Source organism: Aotus nancymaae, unplaced genomic scaffold (assembly GCF_030222135.1).
Source record: "Aotus nancymaae isolate 86718 unplaced genomic scaffold, 86718_ANA_hifiasm-v0.15.2.pri h1tg000016l, whole genome shotgun sequence".
NCBI lineage: Eukaryota > Metazoa > Chordata > Mammalia > Primates > Aotidae > Aotus > Aotus nancymaae.
In genome coordinates, this window is record NW_026988428.1 from 33,995,648 (window position 1) to 34,010,054 (window position 14,407).

The 14,407-nt window shown below is 43.5% G+C and overlaps 1 protein-coding gene across 3 annotated transcripts in view; it reads right to left on the reverse strand.

The window, feature by feature from the left end:
* Nucleotides 1-1,634: 1,634 nt before the first annotated feature.
* Nucleotides 1,635-14,407, reverse strand: part of LIMA1 (LIM domain and actin binding 1) — a 108,513-nt gene continuing 95,740 nt past the window's right edge. For all 3 annotated transcript variants that reach the window (XM_012441372.3, XM_012441368.3, XM_012441369.3), the window contains 2 exons: nt 7,931-8,064; nt 1,635-3,934 (listed from right to left, as the gene is read on the reverse strand). In XM_012441372.3, the coding sequence (XP_012296795.2) occupies nt 2,926-3,934; nt 7,931-8,064 (1,143 nt within the window). In that variant the 3' untranslated portion in view covers nt 1,635-2,925. The remainder of the gene's footprint in view (nt 3,935-7,930; nt 8,065-14,407) is intronic.

Below are 14,407 nucleotides of genomic sequence, written 5' to 3' on the forward strand. Positions count from 1 at the left end.
TTTTGTTTTCTAAGAATGTTCAGTGTTATCTGGTCACTCTTCTGCTCAGACATCCTTTCTTTATATTGACTCTGGAGCTATTCCTTGTTCCTACTCTGTGTACCCATGATATGTCTATCTTAGTCCTTGAAAGGTGTAGAAAAGAGTCTTTTCTCTTTTTTGAGATGGAGTCTCGCTCTGTTGCCCAGGCTGGAGTGCAGTGGTGCAATCTTGGCTTACTGCAACCTCTGCCTCCTGGGTTCAAGCAATTCTCTGCCTCAGCCTTGCAAGTAGCTGGGATTACAGGTGCCTGCCACCGCACCTGGATAATTTTTGTATTTTTAGTAGAGATGGGGTTTCACCATCTTGGCCAGGCTGGTCTTGAACTCTTGACCTCGTGATCCATCCGCCTTGGCCTCCCAAAGTGCTGGGATTACAGGTGTGAGCCACTGCGCCAGGCTGAAAAGAGTTCTAAGGGTAATCTCAGTCTCCAAGTGGTGACACACTCAACTGATATCCACAGGCACTTAGACTTTTTTGTATAAAGTCAGTATATAACGTGAGTACCATGTGGATGGATTAGAGTAAAATGCAAGTCGCAGAAGTTCAAGCCAGGATTGGATATTTTATATCAGTAGGAGCTTTTGGATTAATTGTTCAGTGAACATAGATCTTTAAATGACTTTACCCTTGGGTGGGGGCAAAAGCAGAAAGTAGTATCCTACCAACCACTCGGAAAACCAGGGAAGACTCTAGAACACACAGGAACCCTGGAAAATTTATCAGATGACTCAAAAAGCATATCTTACTCACCAAGGAAATCCACATTTCCATCCTACAAATTAAAAAAAAAAAGCCTTAACAATTGGGGCAGTTGCCTCTACAGGCAAGGATATCAAACAATCAAATATCCATCTGCCCACTTGGTGTGAACACTTACCTTTTTAAAAAACGAAAAAGTATCTGTCTAGAGTGAAAAACAAGTCCTTTTTTATTTTGAAACCAAGTCTCACTCTGTTTCTTGGGCTGTAGTGCAGTGGCCAAATCTCTGCTCACTGCAACCTCCGACTCCCGGTTCAAGCAATTCTCCTGCCTCAACCTCCCAAGTAGCTGGGATTATAGGCGCTCACCACCAAGTCTGGCTAATTTTTGTATTTTTAGTAGAGACGGGGTTTCACCATCTTGGCTAGGCTGGTTTTGAACTTCTGATCACGTGATCCACCCGCCTCGGCCTCCCAAAGTGCTGGGATTACAGGTATGAGCCACTGCACCCGTCCAAAACAAGTCCATTTTCAGCAGAGACATTTGGAAATTCATTTAGTATGCTAGGCATAATTGTAAGGTGAATGATTCAATGTTGAGTGTGATAAACAATAAAAATCACCACTGGATTTCGAATTGGTAAAATAGCTCATTTTGAATGCACACATTAACTATCTTGCCAAGTTGCTTGCAATTTTCCAGGAAAATTTGTCTTCCTTCAGGGAGGACTGAAACCCACGATCAGCCCAACACTACCACCTAGTGGTGAAATGAATTGATGGTGCTTCTCTTCACCTAAAACTTAAAACAGTAGTACCATTTTTTTCTTCCGAAATTGCACAGGTAGATCCTGAAAGGCGGTAACAATGTAAGAAAATAATGGAAGAGAAACATTGAAAAGTTCAAATTTTAAAATCTTTATTGAATAAAAATGTTTCAGACTAAGCCAGACTAAGAAAGCAGAATGTTTTACATCTCTAAAAATATTAAAGCTAAATCTCTATAAATGCAGTAGAAAGAAAAGCCTACAGCTTAAAACACCTCTCCCTCCCACACATACAATTTGGAATATCAATTATGTACAACAAATGTACTCAAGTTTATAATGTCCCCAAACCTTAAGACTACAAAATCATCCCAAGAAAAAGGCCTATAGTTGGTTTAATTTCACCCTGGGAATACTGTCTGCGATAAAAATCAATACATTTCAGAGCTAATAAGTATTTAAAAATTAATGTCTCAAAAAGGGGACAACAGGGGTGAAATGCAGGGTTCAGAGGTCTGAGCTCAAGTGGTGTAAGGCAGTCCTCCTTTAAACTCTTCGGTTTGCTCTAACATGGAACATGGAGGATAGTGATCCCAAAGGTATTACTAAAATATTGCAGCTTTCAGTAAATTATGAGAAGCACAGATATCACCAGCAAAGAAAGCAATCATTCGGAGTACAGTAAATTCATTGGCAGATACAAAAGCTTATTTGGGAGATAGCAGATCTCTCCAAGCACCAAAGAATGGAGGTTGGTTTTTTCAGTGGCCTCAAAAAGTGCTCTGAAAAGATGGCTGTGTTATACCTCAGGACGCAGAGTTGAGGGTGTAGTTTAGAGAGCAGGACACTAATCAATTCCTCATATATGTCATAGCAAGAAAATTCATCTAAAAAAATTTAAAGACTAAATACTTAATCTGTTAACAGGTAAATACTAAAAAATTTAATTGGTATTCATTTAAAAATATACAAACTGTGCCCTTTATAGTAAAGTGCATTCAGTCATAATGTTTAGGCCCCTACATTCCTTCTGTATGTTCTCTAATTCCAAAATAGTGTTTAACAATATACTACTAATCATCTACTTTAATAATGACTTTTGAGAATACAGTAGAATCTGGGCTATTATCATGTGGACTATTTCCCCAGTTATAAGCCTTACAGCGCTTATGCATATCATCACTGCTGAAATGAAGAATTTAAGTAAAGTTATCTCTAGCATTTAGAAGTGGTTCACTTAACCTGCAGTAGGGGTGGGGTTGGTTTGTTTGTTTGTTAGAAGGAATTCTTTTCCAAAGTTGCTTCCAAGTAAATTACATTTCATGCTGGGATACCTGCTGATGTGCATCACACTTTGACAAAGGGCAGTGGCTCCCTAACACTAACGGGAATTTAAGGCCCAGCACCATTGCAATTTGTCACTCTTCATCCTCATCCTCATCGTAATACCGATTTCTCTTTATCTGTTCTTCCACAGAGAGCTCTTTGACCACTTCTCCCTCCCAGAATCCCATATCCTGGGATTTCTGATTCTGAGTAGTGAATTCTTTAGCAGAGGTGTCGTCTACAAAACTGGACCAATTTGGAGACTTGGGTTCTAGTGGAGACTGTTGTTTGAGGAAGCTGTTATCATCTTCGTCGAAGTTGGCACCATTTTCCACAAGATTCTCATTCTCCATCTCCAAACTATGACCTTCCTTACTTCTCTTCACTATCTCTTCTCCTTTAGATTTCTTGTTTTGCCAGCTTGTTTTTCCCACACTCCCATTCTTCTTGGAAGCCTTGGCATTTTCCACTTGTTTCTTTTCAGCAACTATTCCACCTGCAATCTCTTCACTCTGCTCTGACATGCTCCAGCCTTTCCTGATAGGTGAAGGCAAAGGTTTTGGGCTCTTGACAGAGGTGCTTTGAAATGAAGCTGCTACAGTGAATGGACGGCTTCTTTCCTTCAGTGAAGAAGATCGTCGTAGTTTCTTCAGATCCAGATCGACATCCTCAGGAACTTCAGGCTTGCTGATTTCATCCTCAGGAGGCCATTTGGGCTTTGACACTTTGATCCCTTCCTCCAAGGCACTTCCTGAACTTCCAAGTTCAGTTGGGGGTGGCCAGGCAATCCTCAGCTTCTTGGTTTCAGCAGGCTTGTCTTCCTTCTCCTGCGGAGAGGAGGCCTTGGCTTCCATACTTGCAGCCAGGACACCCACCTTAGCAATAGGGGCATCTTCTACTCCTGGGCTGTGAGCGGTCTCCCTTGCATTTGCAAGCTGGGCTGGTCTCTCCAAAATCTCTTCGTTTTCATTTTTGCTTGCCCACAGATCCTTGTGTGGTCTGTGCCCAAAGCCTTCATCATAGTTGCCTTTAGATTTAAAGAGTTGATTGAAGTGAGGCTTACAATAGATTCTTCCATGTAAAGATGCGTATGTTCCTAGACTGTCATTAAAAGAAAAAGAGCACAAAGTTAGCAAATCTTTTTTTTTTTTTGAGATGGAGTCTTGCTCTGTCACCTAGGCTGGAGTGCAGTGGCATGATCTGCAACCTTCCTGCATAGGCATTATGTAAGCCAGTAGACTGATTACCTACTGATCAAAACTGCTCACAAAAAGGCAGATTACACATCTGTACACATGTGTCCTGAGCTGCTATTCCCTTCCTCATCAGGGAATCACTTGAGAAAAATGCTTGACCTCATCAGGTGTCAAAATGAGCTACACTGGTGATCTGCAACCTCTGCCTCCCGGGTTCAAGTGATTCTCCTGCCTCAGCCTCCCAAGTAGTGGGGACTACAGGCACACACCACCACACCCAGCTAATTTTTGTATTTTTAGTAGAGATCGGGTTTCACTGTGTTGGTCAGGCTGGTCTTGAACTCCTGACCTCATAATCCGCCTGCCTCGGCCTCCCAAAGTGCTGGGATTACAGGTATGAGCCACAGCACCCGACCAGCAAATCCTCATATTCTGACTTAAACCAGAAGGCTAAAATCTGGCAATTCCAGTATTTTCAGAAGATGCTAAGTAAAAAAAAAAAAGATCTTTAAAAGCACCTCAGTGGCCAGGGCTTCCTTACCCTCATTTTAGCACATTTGTTTTCTTATGGCAACATATAGCGTGCTCACTTCTAAGACTGAACCTTCAAAAGGCATTCTTCCACCTGTAATGTGCTCCCCATTTTCAAATGATTTTACTCTCCTGTGAAATAATTCAAAGTTAAAACTGTTAAAACTTTAAATTAGGCTGGGTGCAGTGGCTCACACCTGTAATCCCAACACTTCGGGAGGCCAGGGTGAGAGGATCTCTTGAACCCAGGAGTTTGAGACCAGCCTGGCCAACATAATGAGACCTCATTTTACAAAAAATTTAAAAATTATCTGGGCGTGGTGGCACGTGCCTGTAGTCCCAGCTATGTGAGAAGCTGAAGTGGGAAAATGGCTTGAACCCAGGAGGCAGAGGTGAGAGTCAGCTGAGAGTGTGCCACTGTGATAGAGTGAGACTCTGACTCAAAAAAAAGAAAAAGAAAAAGAAAAAAATCAACAATAATAGAAACTTTAAATCATTCTGAGCCTTGAGAGGAATGTGGCTATGCAGCCTGAGTCACACAGCCTGTAGCTGCAACTCTTTCTTTTCCCTGTAAATAATGAAGACCAAAGGGCACCAGAGATAAGATCCCCTCAGATCACTATCCCTCCTTTACAGAGTGATAATCTTCCTTGGAATGTCACAATCTGTAACCAATCAAATCACTGTTATATATGCACTGGTTTTATATGGAAAATGTCACACTTTTGCTAAACTTTCTATGTAAGTGAAACTAACTTTCTCCACTTTGGAATGCTGACCCTATTCATTTGGAGTCAGTGTTTCTTGGTAACCATCATCAAGTTTTTGTGCTTGAATTAACTCTATACTTAATGGCGCATGCGCACACACACACACATTTTTTTTCTTTTTTTTTTTGAGAGAGTCTCGCTCTGTTGCCCAGGCTGGAGTGCACTGGCACAATCTCGACTCACTGCAACCTCTGCCTCCCAGGTTCAAGCAATTCTCCTGCCTCAGCTTCTTAAGCAGCTGGGATTACAGGAATACGCCACCACACCTGGTTAATTTTTGTATTATTTTGAGATGGAGTTTTACTCTTGTTGCCCAGGCTGGAATGCAATGGCTCAATCTCGGTTTACCGCAACCTCTGCCTCCTGTGTTCAAGTGATTCTCCTGCCTCAGCCTCCCGAGTAGCTGGGATTACAGTCACGCACCACCACGCCTGGCTAATTTTGTATTTTTAGTAGAGACAAGGTTTCTCCATGTTGGTCAGGCAGGTCTCAAACTCCCAACCTCAGGTGATCCGCCTGCCTCAGCTTCCCAAAGTGCTGGGATTACAGGTGTGAGCCATCATGCCTGGTAATTTTTGTATTTTTTAATAGAGATGGGTTTTACCATGTTGGCCAGGCTGGTCTCGAACTCCTGGGCTCAAGTGATCTGGCCTTGGCCTCCAAGAGTGCTGGGATTACAGGCGTGAGCCACTGCACCCAGCCCCTTTTCTTTTCTTGCTTTTTTTTGTGTGTGTGTGTGTTGAGGTCTTGCTCTGTCACCCAGGCTGGAGTATAACGGTAAGATCATAGCTCACTGCAGCCTTGAACTCCAAGGCTTAAGTGATCCTCCAGCCTCAGCCTCAGCCTCAGCCTCCCAAAATTTTTCATAGAGATAGGGTTCCCCTGCTGGGTGCAGTCCCAGCACGTTGGGAGGCTCAGGTGGGTGGATCACTTGAGGTCAGGAGTTCAAGACCAGTCTGACCAACATCGTGAAACCCCGTCTCTACTAAAAAATACAAAAATTGGTCCGGGTGTGGTGGCTCATGCCTGTAATCCCAGCACCTTGGGAGGCTGAGGCGGGTAGACTGCCTGAGGTCAGGGGTTTGAGACCAGCCTGGCTAACATGGTGAAACCTCATCTCTACTAAAAATACAAAAATTAGCTGGGCGGGGCTAATTTTTTTAATTAGCTGGGTATAGCACGCCTGTAGTCCTAGATATTCAGGAGGCTGAGGCAGGAGAATTGCTTGAACCTGGGAGGTAGAGGTTGCAGTGAGTTGAGATCATGCCACCACACTCTAGCCTGGGCAACAGAGCAAGACTCCGTCTTTGGGAAAAAAAATTAGCTGGGTATAGTGGTGCACGCTGGTAATCCCAGCACTCTTGGAGACTGAGGCATGAGTATCGTTTGAATCTGGGAAATAGAGGTTGCAGTGAGCCAGGATGGCACCACTGCACTCCAGCCTGGGCAACAAAGCAAGACTTTGTCTCACAAAGAAAAACCAGATGGGGTCTCTCTCTGTTATCCAGGCTAGTTGTGAACTCCTGGCCTCAAGTGATCCTCACCTGGGCCTCCCAAAGTGCTAGAATTACAAGTGTGAGCCACCACACCTAGATGTAAGCTGTGATTAACGGAACAATGGTGAGGAGTTGACAGGAGGTAGTCTTTCCCTAATGTCAGTCCTAGGCAAGCCTGTAGGAGATTTGGTGGTGTCTCTTGCGGGATGACAAATTTTATCTTTTTTTTTTTTTTTAAGCTTTTTCCCTTAAGTTACGAACTGTTCTGAAGAATGACAAATTTTAAAGGGGGTATAAAATGGCAGCAGTTCCACAAAAGAAATAAGGTGCTTTGGAGAAAAAATTACACAATGGGCAGAAAAAGCACTAATGAGTGGAAGTTACCAAGGTATGCTTTGGCTCCATGTTTGGAGAAGCTGTCTAGCTAGAGCTATCTAATAGCTAGAAATGCCACGCAGATGCCAGAACATCTTTCAAGAGTATTTTAGGAGGGATGCTTGCTCGGGAAGGAAAGCTGGAGAAAGTGACATCTTGGTTACTTCCTTCTGTAAGACTATGATTAAAATGAGTTAATTTGGAATGTTTCCCCAGTTTGTCACATTTATATTTGTACTTTGAGTTACTTGGAAGAAATGATACGTAACAATTATTTTCTCAGAAATAAAGTGAGGCAACATAGAGAAAAAGACATGCTCTCCAGGGGCTAGGATTATTGCCATTATTATCATTTATACAGTGCTTATGACAAGCAATGGCTTAAGCAAGTAACCTCTTGAGATTTCTTAACTTTGTGGTTCTATGATACCAAGGGAAAACATTCTACCAAATTAGGTCACAGGGGGTTTTACTTGCAACCCATATGATTTAAGCTTCAGTCCTAATATGTAAATTAATGTATCAATATACCAAGAAGTTCTGTAAAAGGAAGTTTCATACCATTATTTGGTATGAAAGACTTGTCACCAAATGTTCCTTTTTACTTTATTCAAGAACCTTCAACAGAACATCATTAGCACAGTAGCTTTTAGTATTAGTGCTCTAAAAGCCAAAGACTCCCTCAAGAGCTGCAGTTACAGAGCGATGGCTTGTTTGGGGCTGGCTTACCTGAGTTTGTTGTTGCAATAGGAGCAACGGAAGCAGCTGATGTGAAACACCTGCTGGTTGGCCAAGAGACGCTCCATTGGATAGACTGTCTTCTGACATTCCACGCAGGTCTCTTTTGCAGGTGCCTGAAACTTCTAGGAAAAGGCAAAGGACAACTTTAGCATGGGTAGTGATGAGTTAGTACTGTCTTGAAATGGGCCGTAGAATTTACTTTGTCTAAGGGCTCCCTTAGCTGGTCAGTCAATTCTCACAGAACACTAAACCTGCTACAGTTCTATCAGCTGACTCTTCAAAGCCAAGAGGCTCTCTAGACATTCCCTTCCCAAACTGGCTACTCTAAATGTAGCAGCCACCAAGGATAGGTGGAGCTAGGTCTAGATTGCAAAGAAAGGCTTAGACAAGTCACGACCAGACCCACATAAAAAATGTTAGGAGCAGGAGATGGGGGAAGGGGTGGGGGAGGGGGCAGGGATCAGGAGAAAATGTTATCACACACAGAAGAAAGTTTGATTCAAGTGCCAAGTAAACACAAGACAGATCTCTAAATTTATTCAGGGATAAATTTCAAGGAGAGGAAGAGCATTTATTTGGCTTTGGGAATTAGGAAAGACATTTCAGTAAAGCCCCTTTTATTCTCCTCTGCTTATAATCTTGATTTGTTCAATCAACTAGGCATAATATTTCGAACAAGTCAAAACTGACACACAAGTGGAATAATTTATAAGAGACATAAACTATTTTATTAGGACACCAGAAGGAAGCATAGCCCATTAAAGCTATAGGTTCTATAATATTTCTAAAAACCAATGGAGAGTAAAACTAACACAATGGGAAATGCACTGGTTAATGTATCAACGACTGGGAATTCGTGAACTGTTTGTAAAGTTGGAACAAACATGGGCATAGTGGTTCTACTTGATAAACTCCAAGTTAAAGAATATAAAAGAGTTGGGATTCTAGCATTGGTAAAAGCCAAAACTCCAAAAATATTATAAGCTTTTACATAATAAGAAATAGTTACATCGGCTGGGCGCAGTGGCTCACACCTGTAATCCCAGCATTTTGGGAGGCCGAGGTGGGCGGAGCATGAGGTCTGGAGTTTGAGACCAGCCTGGCCAACATGGCAAAAACTCTGTCTCTACTAAAAATACAAAAATTAGCCAGGCATGGTGGTGCACTCCTGTAATCCCAGCTACTCGGGTGGCTGAAGAGTGAGAATCGCTTGAACCCAGGAGGCGGAGGTTGCAGTGAGCCAAGATTGTATTACTGCACTCCAGCCTGTGTGACAGATCAAGACTCCATCTCATAAAAAAAAAAAAAAGGAAATAGTTACATGGCTACTAAGAGGTGGGGAGGTGGGAATACAAAGTCCCTAGCTGTATGTGAGTTAACCCTTGACTTGCCCAACACAACCACCTCAGCCAGTAGATGCAGGAGGCAGCTTAGGTGGCCTGGAAGCTCTCATCGGGAATTAGGAAGCCCTTTTGCTGCTACGATCAGTCTGGGCTCTCACCAGAAAACACATGATGGTAAGTAATGCAAATTAATCCCAAGCCCCAGGACATGGATGGTTACGCCTAAAATGAACCAGGTTATGGGCAAAATAGAATTTTGAGTAAAAAATCCCAAAACAGGCCCATAAAAATTCAGACTGCTGGTTCACTTGCCACATGATTCACTAGGAGGTAAAGCAAAAAATAGAAATTGTTTTCCAAGTAGATTTGGGCAGGAAATGAGAGCAGAAAATGTGCACAAAATGAAAATAAAGGAAGAAATCTATAAAAGGAAGTTTAATAAAATTAGTGGTAAACTCCCAAGTAGTACCCAAGGGATTTGGGAAGGAAGGAGCAAAGCTGAGGGGAAGCGGCTAGTTACCAGTACTCTGCTTCATTCTAGGGGCAGTGTCTTATCTAAAGAATCAAAAGACCACAGGCTACAACCTAGTTTACCAAGCATAAAGGAGGTATTTAAATATGGCCAAATGTTACTGTAATGAATGCTGTTGCAAGTAATTAACACGTTATAGTATTTGGAGCTCAGAATTCTTTTTGTCTTATATGGACACTGCTAAATGGAGATATCTTTGCAGGGTTTTAATTAAATTTTCTCTAAAAGGACTAGGTTTTTGTCTAGGTAGGAGATATATTGGCCAGGCGAGGTGGCCCATGTCTGTAATCCCAGCACTCTGGGAGGCTGAGGCAGGTGGATCACTTGAGGTCAGGAGTTTGAGACCAGCCTGGCCAACATGGTGAAACCCCATCTCTACAGAAAATGCAAAAATTAGCCGGGCATGGTTGCAGGTGCCTGTAATCCCAGCTACTTGAGAGGCTGAGGCACAAGAATCACTTGAACCCAGGAAGCAGAGGTTGCATGAGCTGAGATCTCACCACTGCCCTCCAGTCTTGGAGACAGGTCGAGACTGTCCCAAAAACAACAACAACAAAAGGAGAGATATTAAAAAGCAGAATAAATTTTTGGTGTAAGAGTATAATGGAAGCTATTGGAGAGAGCCCGTACAAGTCACAACACATAATGTAAAAGTAGTACAAATGTATTTATTAGATTAAAAGTCTTGTGCTGTCACCCAGGCTGGAGTGCAGTGGCGGAACCTTGGCTCACGCAACTTCTGCCTCCTGGGTTCAAGTGATTCTCCTGCCTCAGCCTCCCAAGTAACTGAGACTACAGGAGCGTGCCACCACACCTGGCTAATTTTTGTATTTTTAGTAGAGACGGGTTTCACCATGTTGGTCAGGCTGGTCTCGAACCCCTAACCTTGTGATCCCCCTGCCTTGGCCTCCCAAAGTGCTGGGATTACAGGCATGAGCCACCAAGCCTGGCCAGGAATTCTGTATTTTCAACACTTGAAATAAATGTAGGAGAGTAAGTGCTCATTCTGATTGGTAAAGACACAGCAGGAGACAGAAACTTCCCATGGGAAAAAAGGAGATGGATACTGTTCTGCTAAAGGGGAATTGAGGGACGCAGACCACACCTCCATCACAAACACACCGAGGGGAGGCACATACTGTGGGAGGGGAAGCAGCCCAGGGAACAGAAGGAAAGGAGAACCTGTGAGAAAGCTGAAAGTTGAGCTCACATTAGGAGGAAAGTGGAAGGCAGGAGCAGAAATTAGGTACCAGGAGCAGGAGGCAGAAGCTGGAAGAGACAAACAGGAACCTTCAGTGAATACACAGCATTTGGCGTGCCCTGGAGTGCTTTACTGCAGCTGGGCTGAAACTCAGAGACTCAGATCCAAGAATAAGAACACATTTTTTTTTTTTCATTTTTAAGTAACTCTGCTAATCGTGGCAGAATCAGCCTCACTTGTATCTACCTGAGGCTGGAACATATCCCAGCTCAGAAGAGCGAGCTTTTATGAGCCTTCACCCACACGAGGAGTGTCTCATTAACAATTCTTTAGCGTCTTACTACCTCCCACACCTGACCCACATCAGCTCTCTCTTTAATAGAGCCTTCACCCACACTGAGAGAAAAGTCTGTCCTTCTCCTTAACATCAAGTTAATAGATTGCTAGCTCACACAATTGACTAGCCTCAAGCTTCCAACTAGCCAGACCTAGCAGAATCCCATTCTTCCTCTTCATTTCTCATATCAACCCTTTTCAATATTATTTAAGGTTTATGCAGCAGCAGCTGCCGAAGGGCCCCTTCTAGTTTCATAAAGACAAGAGGGTCCCGACGTGGTAAAATGCCAAGTCACACCGGCTGCGGCTGCGGCTGCGGCTGTGCCTCCCCTTTATTTTCTCTGTCCTGGGCTCTCGGCCACTTTTCTGTAATTGCCCCCATGTCTATTCAGACAACAGGAAGCATAGTCAGTGCCCAAATATCTCTACCATTATCACAGGCCTGGCATACATCCTGTCCATGCCTTCAGGGTATGCTCGGACTTGGCACAGCCACATTTAAAACACTGCCAATATGACAATGTTAGACATTTTTTATCTTTACAATATATTTTTTCAGTTAAATTTTTTTTTCATTCCCCTTCTCCCACTATTTTGCCCCTAACAAGTAGAAAGGTGTCTTATCAAAGTTCACATAGCAACAGAATTAGAATTAAAACTAGGAGAAGCCGGGCACAGTGGCTCATGCCTGTAATCCCAGCACTTTGGGGGGCCGAGGTGGGTGGATCGCCTGAGATCAGGAGTTCAAGACCAGGCTGGCCAGCTTGGTGAAACCCCATCTCTACTAAAAATACAAAAAACATTAGCTAGGTGTGGTGGTGCACGCCTGTAACCCCAGCTACTCGGGAGGCTGAGGCAGAATTGCTTGAACCTGGGAGGCAGAGGTTGCAGTGAGCAGAGATCATGCCACTGCACTCCAGCCTGGGCAACAGAGTGAGACTCCATCTCAAAAAAAAAAAACAACAAAAAACTGTAGAAGAGCCTGTTGAGTGACTCATCTTTGAGAGAAATTACCGTGCTAACTGATGGTTTGACTACTGCATACCAAGGTGTTCTGCAGCACAGTCTTTAAACAATGCCTGTAGCACAGATTACCCCTCATAAAGGAAATAGTTCCCAGAGCATAGATAACCCCTCATAAAGATGCTTCTTTGGCCAGGCGGGGCACAGTAGCTCACACCTGTAATCCCAGCACTTTGGGAGGCCAAGGTGGGTGGATCACGATGTCAGGAGTTCAAAACCAGCCTGACCAACATGGTGAAACCCCATCTCTACTAAAAATACAAAATTAGCCAGGCATGGTGGTGTGCGCCTATAATCTCAGCTACTCAGGAGACCGAAGCAGGAGAATCACTTGAACCCAGGTGGCCGAGGTTGTAGTGAGCTGAGATGGCACCATTGTACTCCAGCCTGGATGACAGAGAGAGACTCCATCTCAAAATCAATCAATCAATCAATAAAAATACAAAAATTAGCTGGGCATGGTGGTGCACACCTGTAATCCTAGCTACTCAGGAGGCTGAGGCAGAATTGCTCCAACCCAGGAGGCAGAGGTTGCAGTGAGCCAAGATCACGCCACTGCACTCCAGCCTGGGTGACAGACTGAAACTCTGTCTCAGAAACAAACAAACAAACAAAAAAAATGCTTACCTAATTGCTCCAGTAGTAAGTTTTACAAGAAAGTCAAGCATGACCAGCTGCACGGTTTAACCTAAAAGCTTGCTATATAAAGGATATTTTCTGGAAGGAGGTACAGGGATCCTGTCTCATGTCTCATGGCCACCTAGACATCACTTTTGTTCATAAGCTCCTATTAAATGTTTCTGAGAAACTGGACTTGTCAGCCTCCTTCTTTGGCTTCTCAGCTCCCTCAACTTTTGTGGGTAGGTCTGCATAGACCTGCTCACGGCACAAACTCAGAACTCCTGGACTCACAAACCAATAGGGCATTTTCTAAATTGTCCTGGAATGTTAAATTTCCACAACCAAGGGAAACTCTTTGGGGAGGAGAGCAGACGCTAACTCAAGTGAAAATAATCCCGCTACAGCAGTTTGAACAAACTATGGTCTTCCCTTTGTTTCAAATAAAAATGTGTAGATAATATCTTCAGGATATTCTAGAATGAATGAGGTAATCTATAAATAATTGATGTTCATAAACGCTGTCTTTCCCATATAAGGGATATTACAGAACCCCTGTTGATTACCATCTACTTAAAGCTATTTTTCTAACAAATTTGCATGGCTTCATTTATGTTCTTTCACCCTCTGGTCTCATATATTTTTTAGTCTAATAAAGGCCCCAGTTGTGGTGTGTGTGGGAGGGAAGGGGAGCAGCTGACAGCAGACGTTGATGTTAACTAGCCTTTAGACATAGTGAATGATGAAAATTCTGCATTGATGTCAAGCCTCTATTCCTCAGAATACCACAAAATGCCTTTCATTCCTTCTTCCAATTTGTGTAAAATATCTAAGTAATGAAACTGAAATTCTTCACCACACAGCAAAAGGTTGGGCCAGCCCTGTGCAGCCTTAACCCTTCCTCTGGCTTCTGAAACTCTTTGTGAAAGCATTTTGGGGAATATTCATATCTCCCCACTCCTGCCCCCGCCCTGAGACAGAGTTTCTCTCTTGTTGCCCAGCCTGGGGTGCAATGGCGCAATCTCGGCTCACTGCAACCTCCGGGTTCAGGCGATTCTCCCACCTCAGCCTCCTGAGTAGCTGGGATGACAGATGTGCACCACCACACTCGGCTAATTTTTTTGCATTTTTAGGAAAGATGGGGTTTCACCATGTTGGTCAGGCTGGTCTCGAATTCCTGACCTCAGGTGATCCAACGAACCCGGCCTCCCAAAGTGCTGGGATTACAGGCGTAAGCCACCGTGCCCGGCAGAATGTTCACATCTTAAATAGACTGCTCTACACAGAGAGGAAAGGACAGTCCTCTGAAAAAGCAGTAATAGTGAGAAAAGATTCTAGATGCTCTTCTAGCATAACTCTGACAGCTTTGCAAACCAGCATAAATCCTCCCACTGTGTCTCCAAGGGGAGGGA